This window comes from Rosa chinensis, chromosome 5 (genome assembly GCF_002994745.2).
Source record: "Rosa chinensis cultivar Old Blush chromosome 5, RchiOBHm-V2, whole genome shotgun sequence".
NCBI lineage: Eukaryota > Viridiplantae > Streptophyta > Magnoliopsida > Rosales > Rosaceae > Rosa > Rosa chinensis.
The window spans coordinates 74660974-74682742 of record NC_037092.1 but is presented as its reverse complement, the minus strand read 5'-3'; the positions used below and the strand labels follow the sequence as shown (position 1 = coordinate 74682742).

Genomic DNA, 21769 nt, shown 5'->3' with positions numbered 1-21769 from the left:
GTGGTAGTATCAAAGTGATGATAACCTGTGTGGTGATTGGTCTGTAAAGGATGTCAGTTGTTGTTGAGTTAATAATGATTGAGATTGTTGTTGTGGTGATTGGTGTTACATATAGATGAAAGAGTATTGATTTTTAGATTATTGCTAATATTTGAATTAACTGATTTTAATGTAATCTTCTAAACTAAACTATATGTAAGGATTACTATAATTTTGTATGGTGTGATTTTAATGTAGTCTCCTGAACTAAACTAAATGCAGGGATTACTATGATTTTGGTTTGTTTGATTTTAGGTGATCTCCTAAACTAATTTCAATGCAAGCATTACTGGCATGTACTTTGGTTAAATTATGAGTGCAGTTGTCATTTGAGATTTACTTTTATTCGCGAGATTTGTAGTGAGATGTCAAAGGATAATGTCACGGTAGTGATAAATGCTTTCTATGGAGAGGAAATAAGTGTGATTTACATGAATTTGTCGTTGAGACTAAAAATGATTTAAAATGTCACTGAGGTAACAATTATTGCTATTGAGTTTTTAAATTTTTTAAAACGTTACATGAGGTGAAATTGTTTTGGTAATGATTTTGTGAAATTGAATGCTGAGTTGAGAGTTATAGCATGTGGATTTTAGTCAGGAGTTAACTTACATATACATGATATTGAAAGATGTGAAATTGATGTAGTTGTGTTATATACTTGTCGATTTTGTTAAGTTGGGATAACTTAAGTGTGTGTTCATGTTATGTTTGTTTTGAGTTTACTCACATGAGCTTCAAAAACATACTGGGTTTGTTGTTGCAACATGTGCACTATTCAATGGTGTAAGGGTTTATTCTGCAGATTAGGGTAAATGTAGTTGAAGCTAAGAGGTCTCTTGTTCTTGCTGTTGTAGTTGTAGGTTTGAAAACTTAATTGTTGTTTCATACTTGTTAGTCTTTCGTTGTGTAGTGATCATGGTAAGTGTGTTTACTTATTGAATTGTTATTTCAGTTTGATTTGTAAACTTGGTGTAGTGAAATATGTGACTCTAAAGAATCAGTGTAACGTCTTAAACCTGAACTTACAGGTTTACTAGTCATTTGGACCGTAAACAACCTTTACTTTCACTTTTACTGTGGTTTCGGTACTTTTAGTGGCCCTAAAAATTGACTTTTTGATCAGGTCAAAATTTTAGGAAACTTTCTTCATGGAAATCGTAGAGGATGTTAAACCGAGCGCGTGCATATGTGGTACGTAAAAATCTATGTACATCTCAAGGATCCTCTTCATCCAAGGGATGATGACGAAGATGCGCTATAGGCAAAGATGCCCTGCTGGAGTACAATAGGCGCATTATTGTACTTAGCTCAATACACAAGACCGGACATCTCATTTGCCATGAACTTGTTAGCTAGATATAGCTTTGCACCAATGCGACGCCATTGGATTGGTGTAAAAGATATCTTTCAATACTTGAGATGTACGATTGATATGGCTTGTTCTATCCCTACAGAGAGATGATGAATTCGGACCCATCAAACATTAGGAACATGGCCAACACAGGCTTGCGTCCTCTATCCCCATCCCAAGAAGACATGTGTTTTGGAAGGTTTTGTTGATGTTGGGTATCTCTCTGACTCACACAAAAGTCATTCCCAAACTGGTTAAGTGTTCACCATGGGTAAGATTGCGATATCTTGGAGGTCTACAGATCAGACCCTAGTCGCTATATCTTCGAACAATGCATAGATTATTGCCATGAATGTACCTGAATTGGATCCATAATTACGCATGTTCGAAACAATTGTGGTTTGAAGTCTACCACAGATGAGCCTACGAGCATTCAGGATAATGCTACTTGTTTTGAACAAATGAAGCAATGCTATATCAAAAGTGACAACACCAAGCATAATCAGCAACAATAGACTCTCCTCAAGATCAAAGTGGACTAGGTTCGATCTGAGGACAGTGTGGCAGACTTGCTCACTAAGTTATTGCCTAAATTCTACTTTCTAGAAACGTGTTGGAAGCATCGTTTGTGGAAGTTATCTGAACTCCCATGTCCGTAGTTATCAGGGGGAGATGCAGACATCAGGGGAAGATGTCTACATGTATGGTCTCGAAACGTGAAGGGTGTGTTGTGCTCTTTTTCCACTTCGACAGAGGTTATTTTTGTCCCACTGGATTTTTGTTACTCGATAAGGTTTTTAATGAGGCAACGAAAGAAGCACCACGTTTGGGCGACACAAGGGGGAGTGTTTAATCAATCCCGGAGAATTAGAGATAATATCGGACAATCTTGGAGATATCCAATCAATGTAATATTACGTTTCCTTGTACAACTCTGATTCTATGCCTTGTAATCCTCTATATAAAGAGGCCCCTATTATCAATGAAAGCACGACTCAATTCTCTCCCAATTTCAGTTTTCCTTAAACACGTTATCAGCATGAAGCGCTAACCCTGAAGCTCTAAATTCGTAGTCTTCAAACCTGAGCAACCACCGCCGTATATATTGAAGCCCTCAATCCCAGGATTCCAGAACCACGGGAATCGGCCGGAAAATCATCGAACCGGCACCAGAAATATTGAACCAGCCCACTAAGAACAAAAAATGGAGATCCCTGCCGGGTTCACAATCTTCCAGACCGCCTTTTATCATCAAACTTGGCCACCGTTGCTGAATTGACCCCAGGATCCAGGAACTGAGATCACCTCCCCGGAAACCAGCCAAAAGTGATCGAACTGGCAGCAACTTTGCCAGCAAAAAAAAAAAAACCAGAAAGAAGGAAAAAAAAAAAAGGGAAGCAGCCCAAGACGTGGCCCACATTCCTCCAGAAAAAAAAAAATCTGGGATTGGCCTAGAAGAAAGAAGAGAAAAAGAAAAAAAAAAGAAAGAGCCACGGCCCACTTTCGGAAGAAGAAAAAAGTCAAGGCCCAGCAGACCTTACCCTCAGTAGGCTTGGGCTGAGGCAGAGAAGAAGAGGAAAAAAAAAGAAAGAAAGAGAAAGGCAGACTTGGGCCAAACCGAAAGAGAAAGGAAAAAAAAAAAAAAAGGCAAGGGCAGCCCACCAACCAAGCTTTTCCGGTCAGCCACCTCCGGCAACGATTTCCGGCCACCTCTGGTGACCAAATTCCGACAACTTTTCCGACAATTTTTTCCGGCGACTTTGTACACTTTTTTCTAGGTATGTTTTAAAGCTTCGTTTGTTCCGTTTCTGAAGTTTTTTTTTATTGTTTTTCTCTTCTTTTTCTCGGGGACTTGCAACCTCCTGACAGAACCCGACCTAAGTTTCACCCCGAGACTCGGGTACGAGCCTGTGGGGTCCACTTTAAGTGAAATCCTACTGAAAAATGGACTACCTAAATATTTACAAAACCTAGACATGATTAAAACTAAACTCATACTCAAATACACAATCCAAGATTTACATTCCAAGTGTATATGCTACATTCAAAAAGTACGTACTCCATCACAACTTCAATACGATAACAAATTCCCAGGCAATAGCATTCTCCAAATTAAAAGGGTTATCAGAGCAATTCTACATAACTAAGCCGATATCATACAAGGTAGGTTAAGTAATAACCTACGGACAAAACGGAAGCACTGATTCCTATGCCTCGAGTTCTCGGACGCGATCTCGGCAAATCTGAAATAGGTGAGTCTCACAGCTAACCCTGTTGCCTGGCCGTGTCCTCCTCACTCGAGGGCTCAGTACGTCCTGTAACAATAGACAGGATAATTAACCTCAATAAGGAATTAATCTAAGAACAAAGCTTAATCCCTCGAAAATTATTACTCATTACACAAAATTCTTCTAACGACCAATTCTCCAATTTAGGATTCAATTCTCGAATTTCGGAATTCCTTAAAATTTCAACGCCCTCAAAACTTTTTAACAACACAACCGATTTTAATTTCGATTCGTCAACCATAATTTAACCACCAATTATAAAATAGTTCCTTCCCCAAGATTTCCAAGTTCTCTCTAAATTTTCCTTTTCAATCCACAATCACTTCTCCAACTTTCCATCACATTAATTCAATACGAAAATATAACCATAGCATTTAACTAAAAGATTTAAACCATGTCCAACATCAAATTTCAAAGAAAATCTCAATACCCAACTACCTCAAGTCTAACACATAACTCAGAGATTAAATTAATGGGTTTCAGAGGGGCTAACTGAGCCTCCTCACCACCATCACCACCAGCGGTGCGTGGCTTCACGCACCACCACCCCAATCCCCAATTCCAGCTAACCTAACAAGCTCAAAATCATCTCCATAAGACGCCCAACAGTTTATATACCTGCAACAACCAACAAATACCAACGATTTGGTAGGAAAAATCAAAACAAAAGCCAAGAACTCGTCAGTTACTGTTCACGTTCTTAAACACCTTGAATTCTTCCTCCACCGATCATGAGGAGCTTAGATGCAAGAGGAGGAAGAGAGGGTCCTATAATGGCCGGTGGTGAGGCCGGCGGCGGTGATTTCACCTGACATGGGTTCCGGGTTCGAAGAGAAGAAAAAGAGAAAGAGGGGGGGGGGGGGGGGGAGGGGCGGCTGGAGTCGGGTTCTCCCGATTTCACTCTCTCTCTCTCCCTCACCTTTTTACCCACTTTCCTCTTAAAACATCAACCATGAATAGTAAATTTCCATTTTGGTGATAACTTTTCCGTAAAAACTCCGATTTAGGCAAACTACGTATCCACGAACTCGGATTTTTCTTAAATTATGACATTCTAAAAAAAAATTCCCTAACTTAACGAACTAAAGAAAATCAACTCCTCTAACAACCACGGTAAAATGTAACTAGTAAGAAAATTTAAGGTACGGGGCATTACACCTCCCTTCTTCTACTCCCTTTTCTTCTTCATAGGGGAGACCAAAAGCCGAATTATGGGGGTTCTTGATCACTCCAAAGTTGGGGCTTGTTGAGATCTCCAAACTTAGAGTTTGTAGAGAATTTATGATCGACTACTTACATCATTGTTTCGATCTAATCCAATACCTATTGGAATCAGATTTCTTGGAAGTGATTATACTCAGAAATCCCTAATTTCTTGGAAGCGATTACGCTCAAAAATTCATAATTTCTTGGGAGCAACTAAGCTCAGAAACTTTATATGTTTTCGTGGTACCTTTTTTGCTCAGAAACTAACCCTTTTTCTTGTTCTCTTTCAGGATGAGTAACCTGAATAAACTGGACTTAGCACCATTGAGAACAACTGGCTCTGGATATCACAACTGGGTTCGTGATGTCCGCCAGCATCTCAAGGCCGATGGAATCTTGGATACAATTCTCGAATCTAGCCAGGACATGCTAACTGTTGAGCAAGCTCTAGCTTTGGAAGCACATAGAGCAGCCTTGGAGGTAAATAAGGTGAAAGGCATCATCCTAATGACTCGTCATAAGGATGATTCACTCTAGTACGAGTACATGAATGAAGAAAACCCCAGAAAGCTGTGGTTTTCACTCGAAGAAATATTTGGCAACGTCTGTGACTCCTTACTTCCTGAAGTGAGATGGCATAGCCTCCACTTCTGTGATTTCAAATAAGTTATTGACTACAACTCTGAAGCACTTCGCATTAAATCCTTAATAAAATTCTGTGGAAAAGATATCACAGATGCAATGTTGATTGAGAGGACTCTCTCTACCCTCCCAGTCTCTGCATTAATGGTTGCTAAGAACTATCGAATCAATGTTACTGCAGGACAGATCACAAGGTTTCATGAGCTCATTAGAGCTATGAATGTCGCTGAAAAGCATGACAACATCCTTGTGAAGAAGTATAATTCGAGATCCGTGAAAATAGAGCATATTCCAAAGTCCAATTATAGTTGCGCCCCTGAGGGAGGGCTCCAAGAGAGAAACACTAATCTTGGGGATACTTCTAGACGTTCTGGTCCATATAATCACTCTACTAAGAAAGGTAACCGCCAAAATAGACGAGCACGGAACCGAAAAGGTCAATGTGGAAAAAGAGAGGGAGGCAACACCTCTGGCCATGTTGGTGGCGCCACCAACACTTAGAGCCATCCTTATGACGCTTTCAAAGAGTCTCAATCAATGGAGTCTGAGTAAGGAGATGTATATTCTCGATGTGGAGTACCCGGTCATTGGACACATATTTGTAGAGCTCGTAAAGAAATTGTCACCTCCTACAAAGCATATTATGAAGCAAGAGAAGCTCACTATGTGGAACAAAAAGATCAAGAATATGATCTAGAGAGAAGAGTTGAAGACTTTAAATCTAGCTGGGATCAATAGATCGTCAATTCTGTTCAAGTCTTTATTTTTCCGAGAGATGTAATAGGCATTTGCCATATACTTTGTAGTAAATGTCATTGGTTTAGTTTTTCTTCACATAGGCTCATTCAAAATGAGTATGATGTCTAGGAAGGTTTTGAGACAAGTGGTACATAAGCGAGTTTTACTCCACTGACATCTCTTTACTCACCTGGTCATATTTATTTTGAAGTTACCGAAAGAAGTCAAACGACAACCTTTATTTTGCATTTAACTAGCATTTGGATTAGATTCTCTTAATGGTTAATAGACAATGATGTAGTCCGTTGGCTTATGAATAAAATTTCGAGTTCTTTTCATTATGACTACATTTTGATTATGAGCATATGACTTTGTGACTACGATGGCTGGGCTATCAGAATTAGTTCAAGGATATGGAATGGCCCAAATTCCACTTGCCCAATGGCACCTTGATTACTGTCACATAAATTTTCTACGCTCCTAGGGAGAATCGAACCCTATTGAGCTATTCAAGCAACGGATTTCAGACAAAAATGAGTTCCTTTGCAATACCTCTAATGATTGCGAATAAAGGCGCATCTTAGAGAAATTTATGTACGTGTCTCTCTAGTGGACTCTATGTCACTGTTCGAGCTATTAAATCCAACAAAGCTATGAGAGAAGATCTTTTGGATTTAGACACATATTGGCTTTGTCACGACAGGTAAAGTCATCCTAGTCATAATGATCCATCTACTAAAAACTTCACAAGGACATCCATTCTTTTGAGCGAAACGAAGCATAAATCAAAAGTTGATTCCTGGACTAAGTGTGGCTGCCGCCGCTGCCTCTAGCGCCACCGTCTACCACCAGCCTAGGGCTGGCACAGTCCCTATTCATGATACCATGGATGGCGTCCATCATGGTGATGACACCCCAGGTGATGCTGCAATCACCAACTTTGCTTCAAATAGCGTTTCAGACGCTTGGGCCCAACCAAAATTCTCATTGGTTGTTTCTAAGGCCTCTCGCTCGTTTTACAAAGCCCGTTCTTTAGAAAAATTAGGACTGAGACCGTCCTATGGAAGTGATATGACAGTACTCATTCTGTTCTTACATAGAATCCATGGGATTCTATGGACTAATTTAATCAACTTGTGGACGTTTAAATATCTCATGATGTTAGTTGACACGCAAACAAGCTGGTCACGTGTTGTGCCATTGTCCACCTGTAAATGCTGCTTATACTACACTCCTAGCACATATCTCATATGACAAAGGGCTCACTCCCCTGATCACCCTATTCAGTCAATTGGACTTGACAATGCTATAGAATTTACATCGAAGACTTTCGATGGTTAATGCATTGGGACTGATATTGGACATCATATTCCCATGAACACACCCACATGGTCTCGCGGAAACGACTATGATGGTAGTCCAGACATTGGTAATGCGCACCAATCTCCTTATATCCACTTGGGGTGATGCAATATCTCATGCAGCTATGCTAATTCTTCTACGACCCACCGCCACTCAATCTACATTTGCATTACAGCTAGTGACTGGGTACCAGTGTCTGTACTTACGCATATTTGAGTGTGCCATTTATGTGCCAACTACGCTGCCATAGCGCTCGATGATGGTTCCTTATAGACAAATGGGCAACTACGTTGGATTCGAGACTCCAACAATCGTCTGCCACTTACTACCCTTGCTCGGCGATCTCCTTACCGCTAGATTTGCATATTGTCACTTTGAAGAGACAGTCTTCTCGTCGTTAGGGGGAGATAAGAACATGGATGTTCAGCAGGAACAACAGGAATTGTCACGGTCTGTCCCCACTATGTCTCATCTCGATCCCCGTTAAGGTGACGAGATCACACATATCTATTGCAAACATGCTTGTAAGGATGGATGTCCCTATGAGAGGACGCAGCGCCACCCTACATGGAGGTAGGCATGGCGCCAATGCCATAGAGAGTGGCACTTTGGCGTTATAGGCCATCGCCCTAGCTAGGATATGTGGAAGGCCGGTGGGTTCGAAGGATACTTTGGCACAAACCAATCCTTGGATCATCGATGCTCAAAATCCATCTCATGAGAATCTTCCGGATTATGGTTATCGTTGGGGAACGCCTCAACGTCAAAACCTATTCATGAGAATATAGAGCTCTATGAAAATTACATTAGTGTACATGAAACGTGGGATAGAAACTCCATCATGATTGATGATGTATTCGCGCATTTCATTGCACATGAGTTTGTTGAGTCCGATGATATCGAATCATGCTCCATTGATGAATGAATACCAATGTACAGAAAATTAGCCTAATGGAAAGATGCGATCCAGGTTAAGTTGGATTCTCTAAAGTAGAGGAAGGTTTTCAAGCAATTGATACCAACACCTCCTAACATAAAACCTGTTGATTAATGAGTCTTCGTTAGAAAGCGTGATGAGAAAAAGAGATAGTAATCTCGCCTTATGGTGCAAGGTTTCTCATAAAACACCCTGGAATCGACTACGATGAGACATATTCTCCCGTAATGGATGTCATTGCACTCCACTACCCTGTCAGTTTGGTAGTTTCTGAATAACTGAATATGCAGCTTACATATGTGGTCACTACGTATCTCTCTGGGGTTCTAGATACGGAATATACATGAAGATTCATGATGAACTTCATTTACCGAAGCAATGTGGCTCTAGACCACGGAGCGCGTTTACAATGAGGTTGAAACACTCACTAAAGTGACTACTTGATTGAGAAGGGATATGCCCATGCTTTTCCATAACAAGTTTTGGATTCTATCACGGTTCATGTTGGACATGATCTTCTTTGGAAGCCCTTAACGAGTTAAGGGAAACCGCTGAACACTTGAAATCCGATTTTGAGATGAAGGATTTTGAGAGAATACGATTCTCGGTGTGGAACTTGAGCATCGTGTTGATAGAGGCTTAGACATTTTTACAAGGTCAAGCCTTCAATCATTCCCATGATCGTCCGTAAGTTTGATCCTAAAATGGATCTTCTTCATCCAAAGGGTGATGACGAAGATATGCTAGAGGCAAAGGTGCCATACTGGAGTACAATATGCGCATTATTGTACTTAGCTCAATGCACAACACCGGAGATCTCATTTGCCATGAACTTGTTAGTTAGATATAGCTTTGTGCCAACGCGACGCCATTGGATTAGTGTAAAAGATATCTTGCAATACTTGAGATGTACAATTGATATGGGCTTGTTCTATCCCTACAGAGAGACGATGGATTCGGACCCATCACACACCAGGAACGTGGCCAACACAAGCCTGCATCCTCTATCCCCATTCCAAGACGACGTGTGTTTTGGAAGGTTTTGTTGATGTTGGGTATCTCTTTGACCCACACAAAGGTCATTCCCAAACTGGTTAAGTGTTCACCATGGGTAAGACCACGATATCTTAGAGGTCTACAGAACAAACCCTAGTCACTATATCTTCGAACAATGCAAAGATTATTTCCGTGAATGTGCATGGATTGAATCCATAATTACGCATGTTCGAAACAATTGTGGTTTGAAGTCTACCACAGATGAGCCTACGAGCATTTAGGATAATGCTAATTGTTTTGAACAAATGAAGCAAGGCTACATCAAAAGCGACGACACCAAGCATAATCAGCAACAATAGACTCTCCTCAAGATCAAAATGGACTAGGTTCGATCTGAGGACAGTGTGGCAGACTTGCTCACTAAGTTATTGTCTAAATTCTACTTTCGAGAAACGTGTTGGTAGCATCGTTTGCGGAAGTTATCCGAACTCTCATGACTGTAGTTATCAGGGGGAGATGTCTATATGTATGGTCTCAAAACATGAAGGGTGTGTTGTGCTCTTTTTCCCCTTCGACCGAGGTTATTTTTGTCCCACTGGATTTTTGTTACTTGGCAAGGTTTTTAATGAGGCAACGAGAGGAGCACCACGTTTGGGCGACACAAGGGGCTCAAGGGTAAATTAAGAATCTAGGACAACAAGAAAAAATATTAATTATACATCAACACCTTACAAGGAAGGTGTGCCTACATGGATTGGTATAAATTGATAAGAAAATATGTATGAGTTTTTTCCAATATCTTTTTAGAATATTGGGTTTATATCTAATTTTCTCTAAAACATACGATTGAGATATATAGAGAACCCATTTTGTGTTTGGTACTCTATCCTATTCTCTCCTTCTATGTTTCTTAATGTCTTTTTTTCATGTTTGTTATCTAGTGAACCTGAACTTTCAATTTTTCCCCAATTTGTTTCATTTATTTTGTATTTTCTTGATGGTGATATATTTATGTTCTATAAGTGCTTCTTGTTTTTCGGGAACTTAATTTTTACGAGAAAAAGTTCAATTGTGGTGGCAAAACCTTAAACCTCGTTTCATTTGAGGAGTAGTAATGGGGAATCAATTTCTTTGCTTTTTCAAATAAAAATAACGTTTTGATTATAGTACTTGATAACATTGGAAAAACAACCAGGAAATCAAAAAATACATAAACTGCTGAACAAAGTTATTGTAATAACAGCAAAAATAAAAAATCTATCTTTGCTACAATTGAAACTTATTGGAATCATAGCCAAAATCGTACCAAAATTGCATGAACAAGCTTTTCAAATAAACAGAATCATTATGACATCTAGAATAACAAATTTATCCACAATTAAACCTGTCAGAGTTGAAGTTGAAAACCTACGACAAAACTACATGAACCATTCTTCGTCATTTAGCCATTCTTTTTTTTTTTTTTTGACATATTACTTGCACTCATGCAAAAGACTATATTTGCTCAATTTGTGGCTTGTGAGATTAGAAATCTGATTTATGGATAGTTGTCTTCAGTCATGCTATCTGATAGATCTAATGATACAACCCACAAATAACAACTCGTTAAGTGTATAAAGTTTAAAAATCACATGTTTTTAAAAATTAAAAATAAGAAACAATAGTAAAAACTCTCTCTCTAGAGGAAAACCCTAGAGGACGCCGCTGTGTGTGATAGTGCCTGTCCGACTGCGCCTCGGCGCCGGCGCCGGCCTCTAGCCTGGCCGGTGGCTGTTAGGTGAGGCTGGACGGGTGTTTTTTCTCAAGGTTGTGTCTCAGCTTCGAAGGATTGGATCGGATGGTGTCCGGTGTCGCCACTATCGATCGAAGGGAGTCGCTGCGTTGTGGAAGCGAGTGGGGATCAGAGAAAGAAAGGGAGTTTGCTGGGTCGGAGTGGTGTCTGTTGACGGTCATTGGTCGGCCGGCCGAATTTGATGGCCGGATGGAGCAGATCGACTGTTGAGTGCGATTGATGGCAGGTTCGGGCGATCAATCTGGTGCCTTTTGTAGATTTTCCAAATGCTGGTTGGTGTTGGGAGGACTAAGCTGCTCGATGTTGTCTGCCAATGGGTGGACGGCGACAGAGGCGTGACAGTGGCCCAACGTCGGTGGTGGGGCGGCGGTTTTGGTGGTGGGGCGGCGCAGCTACTGCTTTGGGCCGAGCGGGCTGGATACTTTACTGGTTTGGTTCTTTGGGCTTGGACATAACTGGTGGGCTCGATTGGGCTGGAGATAGGGTTTGGACTCACTTTGTGGACCCGGCCCAAGTTGTTATTTTTACTTTATATATTTTTCCTATTTTAAGTTGTTTAGTTGTTTTGCGCATTTTGCGAGCAATAATTCCCTATATGTGTCATGTAGGGCTAGTCGGGCTGTGTGTCTGTATGTGCACTCTAAGTGCCTTGTCTGCTTTAGGTAGGTAGCGAGTTCCTTGTTTCGTCAAATGGTCACTGCCTCCTAGTGGCAGGGTGAAGCTAAGTGTTACTAGATGTTTTTTCCAGTGGCAACATGATGGAAAAGCTGTGAGTATGGAAATTATACTATGCTGTAATCGAGTTGCAGATCGAGTTATCTTTCCGTTGTCTCACCGCTGTAAAGCAAATAGAGTCGCCTGTAGAGCGCTCTTTGCTAATTGGTGTGTAATTAAATACAATTGTTTAGTAGAGAGTCATGATATTATTTCAAGATATTCTCTAGGTGCCTATTGTAATAAGGGGTTTAGGCTCAATGTCCTCCCCTTGTATTCGACAGTTTCATTAGTTAAGGCTTGAGAGCAGTCGCACCAACCCTTTATTCAAAAAAAAAAAAAAATTTAAAACAGCAAAGATGTTTCGGTCCTTTACTGACTTGCTTACATTTTAAACACTTGTTGGCTAGCCGGACCATCCTCTGCCCTACGTGCTTAGGACGCTCCCACACATTATGGGCACTATTAAGGGGATGTAGTCTTAATTTGTTCTTGCACCAAGCTAATAAAAGGTCCAATTGAGCTCCACTTGGTTACCAAGTGCACAGGTTATGGTCATGCCACGTGTCTTACTCACAGCCGTGTCCAATAAGGATGAGCCCTCATCTTACAAAATAGTTTTCCTCTTTTTGTAGAATTTACCAACACCAAAAGAAAACTGGAAGGAATGAAGATAAGACGCTTGTGGAGAGCTTGTGCTACAAACACTTCCATTCAAATCTAAGCAACCAACAACAGAGCCATCCAAAGGCTCACATTCACTTAGCAACTCCAGCCAGTAGGACTCATATATTATCCTACTCACCTGGCCTCCCTCCTCTTATTTCACTTCAACTTTCCAACTTTCCCATCATTTTCCTCTGCTAGATTCTGTTATCAATAAACCTAAAATGGCCTCCTTTACAATGGTCTTTGCTCCCATGGTAACCACCAGAGTAAACACCCGAGTGTACGCCGCAACCGCAGCCAAGGGCGCAGGAGGAAGCAAAGAAGAGAAGGGTTTTATTGGTTGGCTAGGTGGAGTTATTGCAAAGGAGGACCAGCTGCTAGAGGTTGATCCCATACTCAAGAAGGTTGAGGGTAAGAGTGATGGAACCACCAGCGGCCGCAAGAACACGGTGGTGGAGCCGCCGAAGAAGAAGGGTGGGTTTAACCTTGGAGGCCTTTTCGCAAAAGAATGATTGGTTTTCATTCTCAGCTGGGAATTTCAGGCAGTATTCTCTGTATCTATACTTGCTTTATCTACTCATTGAGCATTTTGGAACATTAAGCTGTTTCCTTCTTCATATTTCCACATGTAAGGAATTTAATTTTAATTCATTTTGATGATTAGATACATGGTAATTAATATGATATGTTCCAAGATAATTTGATGCCAGATGGATTCTGAACTGTGAGATTGTATAGTAATCATGTGACTAAAACAGGAAAAATATACTCCAATCTGTTTGTTCTGTTTAGCAATGGCTTACGTATTGAAGATGAGCTTCTCTGTATTTAAAGGACACAAGGCTTCTTTGTTTTCTAAACCTGATCCCAATTGATAGTCAAAGACTTCTTAAAAGGAACCACACCAATCACCCCTTACCTGCAAATGTAATTTTTACATGTTTTAATGGGGTAGGTCAGTCTATTAATTAGCTCTTATCTCATAACCCAAGGAACTGAATTAGTCAAAAACTGAAAGAAGAAAACCAGTTAATCAAATGCATTGAATTGTCTTGGCTTATCAAATTATCTATCGAGCCATAAAAAAGATTCAACAAAAGACAAACAAATTCAATATCTGGTTTACATCAAGCAATACGTGCATTTATACTTTAAGGCCGCCAACTTACTAAGTATATGCATATATAGATTTCCTATTTAGTACATGAAACATCTATACAAGACAACAACCAACGCGTCTTTCAAAGCTTCCATTCTTATAAACTAGGAGTCGATTTAACAATAACAACAGTTTGGAATCAACATTCCCAGACTTCAAGAAATTTAAGAAGAAACCTGTGACGCAATAGGAGTTGCTCTTGAAAAAGTAGAAGAAGAGTTTATGAACTCAATGCAATCTTCTATGGCCTCTTCTCTATGAGAATCACCCGGTGTCACGTATGGCATTGATCTTCTGGATGAAGAATCATTTCTTGAAGGTTTCGCCCTCGCAGAGGCCATACCCAAGCATAGAGTTCCCGCCACCTTGTCAGCAAAATGTTTGAGTAACCTCATAGGCAAGAATCCCGACCACGCAGAAAGCTTGAACCTAAAGTCTACAAACCTTGTGTTTTGGGTAACTCTGTTACTGGAAGTTTGTCTGGAAAAGAGGACTGTCTTCTTGTTCACATAATCCTTGTTGCTCACCTGGGTCTTGGCTTTTATTGACATATTCTTATTGAAACTTGAAGGAAAGAGAGATAGAGAGAGTGTGTGTGCAAGTCGAATTGAACAAAGAGATAGCAGGGTAGAAATTTTATAGCGGGTGTGTAAAGCACAAAGGTAGAAGAGTGTCAAAAGGATATGCCAAAAGGAGGATTGGGACGGTGAGAAAGATCTGAAGCAGTAATCAAGAATGAACTTTAGCTAATTGGCTTTCATACTAATGCAAATCTATCCTTGTGAACTTTAGCTAATGGGTTTTCCCACTAATGCAAATCCGTCCTTGTGAAAACAGTTTCTTGCATGTAGAGCAAGCATAAAAAAGTTCTGATCCTTCCAATCAACAAAATACAAAACACGATTAGAGAGGATGAAACTTGAAAAGAAATGATTTTGACACAGCATCAAATCATCAACATGTGCAAATAATCAGTCACAACAAATTTGTGCACAGACTCATGCCTGCAAACATTCACTGTATGACTGTATACGATCATAGGGTGGGGCGTCTAATTCTCTCCTTCAACAACTACCTGTCGTATCCTGTTGGCGATGATTGAGAGACCCATTGTGTCCTATTGGGGATGATTGCGAGAGAGACATATACGCCTCATCTGACCAAAAACTTTCACCCTGATAGTTGTGTACGACACATTTACAAAGCAGATATTCATGTCTGCTAAGAAACTCAGGTTTACTAAGGTTTGATCTAATATCAGATAATAAACAGTAGCACCTAATCCCTAAGAAGACTACTGCTTATAGTGTCAGTTTCCTCAGTTCTGTATAAATCTACCAGCACCGCCTTCAAATATCTATTCAACTATTAGTTGCAAATCCAATTCAGGACTACTACTAAATCTTGGTGATAATGAGGTTCTCGTCCACTCCAGAAAGAGTTTGTAACACTGTAGTCTAAACATTTTCCCAACAAAACACTCGCTTTATCCAGCCCACAACTGCTTGCGGGTGGTGGTGGAACAAATGGGAAACAATATAAGGCCGGTGTGAAAAAAGAGCCAAGAAAACACATCCACAAAAGTTCTATTGATCCAGAAAAGGAAAAAGGTGGAAAAGGGCCTTATCAAGATGCAACTATGCAAGGAAATGCACAGAAGTCAGCATCCTGTTGGCGGGCATTGGCTTTCAAAGTTTGGTCTTTAAGGGGGATTCCTTCTTTTAAGTGCCCTTTGATTTACTGATTGAAAGGTAAAAGGGCAAATAGATGGAAGTGGAGTACTAGGGCCATTGAGGGAGAGGTATCACTTGGTCGTATTGAGAGGTGTCACCCAGTTTTTTGGTTTCTTTATGCTATAGATAAACCGCACTAAACAGTAGTACGCATTAGAGCTCAAATCTGATATTTCACAGACTAAACAATATGCTAAGACAATATCAAAATAAGTACCAGTAAAATTTTTTAAGGAGCCTATAGCAAGCATACCAACAAATGCAATAACTCTCCGGATACCAACTCTTCATTACGCAGAAAATAGGGTCTATGAACAAACCACCTAGAGTTGCAAAATCACTGGTTCTACAGAGCATGAGCAGCACAAGTAAACCAGTCCACAAAACGTGAGAAGCACACTAAATGCCTCCAGAGTTTAGGTTTCGGATAGATCTTCAATCAACCAATTAGAAATGAATGGGCTAACAACAAACTCACAATATGACATGAAATATATCTTTCCATTATGTCCACAAAATGTTCCACAATCCACACTCATACAACTCACTAATAGCAAATCTTTAGCATTTCTGGGAAAGATCAACTTAGAAAGCGGTCGTGTCGATATCAGCTGAGAAACCCTTTCAAGATCACCAAAGATGTAATTACAGAAATCATCTAGCAGCATCTTTGGCAACCCCTACCAATCTACCATCACACCATTAATTCCTAAAACACCTCAGTAGCCTTATGCAATAAAACAGAAGATACACTGAGGGAACAGGAACAAGCCTCAGAAGTGAAACTTTTTCTTCTGTGAGCTAATTCTGTATGAAAATTGTTACAGGCAGAGTTTCTGTACAGCATTTGGAAATTCTATAGATAAGATACATTCAGGGAAACAAACTCACTGTTTATTATTCAGAACAAGCAAAACCTCTCCACCATGCCCAATGATGTAATCCAAGAACTCTCTAACTCTTCCACTATCTTCAAAAGCCTGAGGAGCATCAAGATCACTATCCAAATCGTACCAAACATCATCAATCGTCCTCAACGTAATCCAATGCCTACTTTTCCACAGCCCCGCAAACCTTTTAACCGGAACATTAAGCAGAATACCCATCAAAGCATCTTCAGCCCCATCTAGATCAATCGAATTAGCCCCCTTGCGACGATCGTGCCAAACCACATTCTTCCCCTTATCTTCTAAAGCAGCAATTAGCACATTTATGTCATAGTTTCCAGTAAGAGCATTATGATGGGGTTTAAAGAGCAGAGATAAGGGTGTCCATGTTTCCTTGTTGGGTTCTTCAAGAACAAGTTTTGCAGCAATCTCATTCAATCTCGGTCGAGTAAACGCATCTTTTTGCTGTTTTACAACATTGTTTTAGTAATCAGCAAAACCCAATTGAAGGTCCAAACTCATTAATTACCTATTAGTGGGTTTTCTTGTAGAACATTTGTTCTGAGCAACTAACCAAAGTTACGGAAAAATTAACACGAAAAGAGAGATGGGTCTTGAAAAAGGTACCTGGAAGAGATTGTTGAGCGCGTGTAAGAGGCAAAACTGAAGCTTCTGGCGCTCGTGGTAGATCTGGGTATTGTTCTCGCTCGCCATCTTCAACTTACACTATTTCAGTTCTCTGACCACTAAGGGATTCTGATTTTGTGGAGACAAAACGCTTTTCGGATAATTGAACTACTCAATGAACAAGAAAATGATAAATCAGAAGGAAAAGAATACAAAGAGTTTGGCTTTTGCTGTGCAGAAAGTGAAGGTTTTAGATTTACGCGGAGGACATTGACATTTGTTAAAAGTCACCCCTTGAGTTTCTTATTCCGATCTGAGGTCGTCTGGACACTTCAAATTGGGGGTGGGTTGTTGATTCATTCGGGTTGTTGTGTCCTTATCCATACCCGAACCCGAATAGGACTGTTTTGAATAAGAAATAAAAATTAATAAAAAATAAATAAAAGAAAATAAGCTAACAATCTCACCTTTTTTTTTTTTTTTTTATATATATTTTTTGATTTTGAACAACAATATAACACTCCACCTCACCTCTGATGTCAATAAGATTTAAATCCATGACTTTTATGATATTAGTTAGACTAGCTAACTAACAAATCACGGCTCATCGACGCTAACAATCTCACTTAATTCTCCTTAATTGTTTTTTTTTTTCAAACAAAAACAATTGAAAAAAAAAATCTCTTGTATAAAAAAGGTTACATTAACCAAAATAAAAATAAATAAATAAAAAATCTAAAAAGCAATGGCTTCTCTCGGAGTCTTGTTATGGCAATATAGAGGTTAGAGCGTGTCTAAGGGTGATTATTTCAAAGATTTAGTGGGTGCATTGCTCTTGGCAAGAGCATGCTTGGGAGCTTCAATTTGACATCTTTGGGTTTGGGGAAGCTCTTTATATTGTCTCACGGTTGCGGTTTGGCCTTCGGTTGACGAAGTTGTAAGAAGTCGCTTTAAATGGTGGTTCATTTTCTTAATATGTGCTTATACCATTTCAAACCATATTAGAAGTATCAAAATATCATAGCAAACCCATCCTAAAAATATAAGCAATCTAAAAGGCCAACAAATGCCCAAAACTTGCATTATTACAATGCAACTAAGCTCGTTCCCTCAAATAAAATCACTAGCACAATATCCTATGGAACTTCTTGTTTCATAATCTTGTTCCATATAATATTGTGCTTGCGATTTGCGAAAATATCAGTTAATAACAGTAAACATTGTTGTGCAAAAATTAATTTTAAAGGTAATTTGGATATTAAAATATAGCTAAGATCTAATTACAAAAATTTCGAATGTGACCTTAAGTCTGGCTTTTTGGATTCAGTGAGATTTCTCTTGTCTAGCGGCGCCCCAACATGTCCTCGATGTTGTGTGGTCTAATGCTGGACAGGTGGTTGATGCTATTGCTCGGGAGCGGCTTCTTGGGAGAGTTGTTTTCTCGAAGTATTGGCAACATGGTGTCGGCGATGGATTCTAGTGCGAAGTCTCTGAGGTGTTGTGGTTGTTTTGCACAAATTCGGCGTGCTATCCTGGATTGACGGCAAGATGGGTTGTGGAGGTGTTGCACCTGTGGCGGTGTGGGTCGAGGTGGCACGGGGGGTGGTGCGCATGGTCTGGTAGCGTTGAAGCTGTTGTATGGATGACTAGTGTGTGTGGAGGAGACAGAGATTGGACTTGGGTTAGACCAAGCTTGCTGGATTTTAAGTCGGGACCTTCCTTTGGACTGTCCTCTTGGGCTTGGTGATTTTGGCTGAGGTTTTTGCCCTAGGCCTATAGTATGTTTATAGCTTAGTTTATTTTCAATAAATTCTTAATTTTTCTAGGGACCTATGCATTTTACGCGCTCTTTCTAGCGAATCTTTTAGAGTAGTATCAACTACTAAAGGAGTATTCAAGATATTTTATTACCACTGTGGGTACTACCACATCTTCTTGTCTTATATAGTAGCGGAATTGTATGTAATAGTCATTCTGCTTTGAGATGAATGAAATTGAAGTCTGAATTGTGATTGATTCAAAAAAAAAAAAATTACGAAAATTTCAAAGAAATTTAAGAGGCTCGTTTAAGACACAATACGACACGTCGTCAGGCTTCAAACAGATTAGGCAATAGCGGAGTCGACAGTGGTAGTGGATAACAGATAAACAGCTCTCCCATCATCACTCACAGTCTCCCACTCAACTCAACCCAACAATGGCGACCTCCTCATCACTCTCTTTCTTCACCTCCTCAATCTTCCTCACTTCCTCTTCCCACAAACCCCTCTCTGCCACCCTCCTCAGACCCAATTCCCTCAAATCCCCCAAACCCCTAACCCTAACCGCCGAGCTCGCCACACTCCCCGTCCTCTCCTTCACCGGCGACAAGGTAGGCGAGACCTTCCTCGACCTCAAGTCCGCCCTCCCCGACACCGCCCGCGCCGTCGTCCACCGCGCCGTTATCCACGACCTCCAGAACAAGCGCCGCGGCACCGCCTCCACCCTCACCCGCGGCGAGGTCCGAGGCGGAGGCAGAAAGCCCTACCCGCAGAAGAAGACCGGTCGGGCCAGGCAGGGCTCGACCCGGACCCCGCTCCGACCCGGCGGAGGAGTCGTGTTCGGGCCCAAGCCCAGGGACTGGAGCATCAAGATTAACCGCAAGGAGAAGCGGCTGGCGATTTCGACGGCGGTGGCGAGCGCGGCGGAGAACACGATTGTGGTGGAGGATTTCAGCGATGAGTTTGAGAGGTTGGAGAAGCCGAAGACGACGGAGTTCATTGCCGCGATGAAGAGGTGGGGGCTTGACCCAAAGGAGAAGACGACCTTCTTTATGCTGGAGGTTGCGGATAAGGTGAAGCTTTCGAGTAGGAATATTGGAACTTTGAAGATGTTGACTCCCAGGACGCTGAATTTGTTTGATATTTTGAATGCTGATAAGTTGATTCTCACGCCGGAGACGGTGGATTATTTGAATGGAAGGTATGGGGTTGATTTCGAAGGCGAGACTGAGGATGAGGATGAAGAAGATGCAGGGGAAGAACAAGGGACTGAAGGTTGATTTTTTTTTTTTTTTTTTTGTCTTTGTTGCTTGTTTGTTATATGCTATGAATGTGCATTGATGTGTGGTTTATTTGAAATTCATTTCAGGGTTTCGGTAGCATTGAAAATTTGCATATATGTGCTTGTAGGTTAAGTTATGCAACTCATGGATGTTAATTTATGCAAAATTTGCTTTTTATGCATTTCTGCATTTAGTTTTCAAACTGGGTTTCTAGAGCAATGAAAGCTTCTGCTGCAGTGTTTTAGCAGTGAGAATGTACATATATATAGAGCAATGAAAGCTTATGCTTGTTCTGATAAGGTTATGCAATTTGTGCACATTCTATCTTTAACCCAGCTAAAATTAGCGGTCATCCTCATGCTTGTTAGAACAATCTATGTCATTGGGTTCCAACTTTGTCCATTGAAAACAGTTTTGCAAGGCAAAGTGCATGACTTTACATGGTGTGTAATTACTATGCTTTTCTGAGGAATCTTTCAATGTGCTTGTTTATTTATGAAAATCATATTGGTTTGCTCATGTGAGTTTTACCTGCGGAAATGATTAGTAATAGATTACCATGGCTGAAAGTAGTTTGCATTTAACACTAGCTATCAAAAAAAGTATACTTTATATTAAGCTTTACCAACATATTTTATATGCAAGCAGCTATGGCTTCTATGTTTGAACTGTTGCATGAAAGCTGCTGCTGTTGGCAACTTTGTACAGGAGAAGGGTTGTTGGATGGTATTTTGGGATTTTTCTGTTTGTTGATCTGATTTTATTTTTGTTTTTTCCTTTCAATCTGTGTTACAGGAGCTGTGGAGGATGAGAGTTCTGATGTAGCAGAATGATGGCACAGTGAGGAGTTTTCTTTTCAACAGCTTTTTGTTCCTCCAAAAATTGACCTAGGATTCATTTCAATTTATCCCGGTAAGGGTCTGTGCCTTCTAAGTAACAACCATTTCTGCCTGGATTGACTAGATTGCAGGCTGGTTTGGTAAATTGAGTGTGCATCATTTTTGTTTGTAAAAATTTGCAAATTAGATCACTACAAGTGTATTTACTTGGACATCATCCGATGTTGTATCTTTAATTCAGTTATCCCGAGTAATATCTATTGGCTGCAACTTGTCATCAATTCTCATCGGCTTTCCAGTAGTATCTTTCTTGAATCTTGATATTATATGCTTCTGTGCCCTTTTGCTCGTGATTTATTATTTTGTCACTGAAACCTTCTTTGGAATAATTTCTGTGCCTTATATTTCATATTTCTTGTTTGTTCACAATAAGGCTTGGACGATTTAAAAGGTAAAAGTATCAATGAGTTGTTATTAAAATTTGTGGTCCTTGATACGATTCCATTGGGCGAGCACAGATATTATCCGGTTAATTTGTGTTGAGTTCAAGAGATAAGTACTTGAGTAGAAGAACAAGTTTTCTCTGCTATGCACTTTTCGGAGAAACAAACTGTAACTAACAAAAGAAACAATTACAACATAGAGGACAAGGAGTCCACTAGCCTAACAATAAACAGCAACAAAATCTAAGTCCAACCGCATTCAATCATAAAGAATGATCTTGAAATTGTGAAGAGACCAATG

At 40.3% G+C, this 21769-nt stretch overlaps 3 protein-coding genes across 3 annotated transcripts; 2 read left to right on the top strand and 1 right to left on the bottom strand.

Annotated features, from left to right (window-relative positions):
* Window positions 1-12792: 12792 nt before the first annotated feature.
* Window positions 12793-13446, top strand: LOC112166070. The gene has a single exon (XM_024302825.2). It carries the CDS (start codon window positions 12959-12961, stop codon window positions 13247-13249), a length of 291 nt encoding a protein of 96 aa, XP_024158593.1. The 5' UTR covers window positions 12793-12958; the 3' UTR covers window positions 13250-13446.
* A 2665-nt stretch (window positions 13447-16111) lies between these two features.
* LOC112165717 (josephin-like protein) lies at window positions 16112-17462 on the bottom strand. The gene is made up of 2 exons (XM_024302341.2): window positions 17144-17462; window positions 16112-16981 (listed from the first exon to the last, which is right to left on the bottom strand). The coding sequence occupies exons 1-2, from the start codon at window positions 17228-17230 to the stop codon at window positions 16517-16519; spliced, it is 552 nt and encodes a 183-aa protein (XP_024158109.1). The 5' UTR covers window positions 17231-17462; the 3' UTR covers window positions 16112-16516.
* A 1798-nt stretch (window positions 17463-19260) lies between these two features.
* On the top strand, window positions 19261-21308 carry LOC112168269 (50S ribosomal protein L4, chloroplastic). The gene is made up of 2 exons (XM_024305391.2): window positions 19261-20178; window positions 20982-21308. Exons 1-2 carry the CDS (start codon window positions 19341-19343, stop codon window positions 21017-21019), a joined length of 876 nt encoding a protein of 291 aa, XP_024161159.1. The 5' UTR covers window positions 19261-19340; the 3' UTR covers window positions 21020-21308.
* The last annotated feature ends 461 nt before the right edge of the window (window positions 21309-21769 follow it).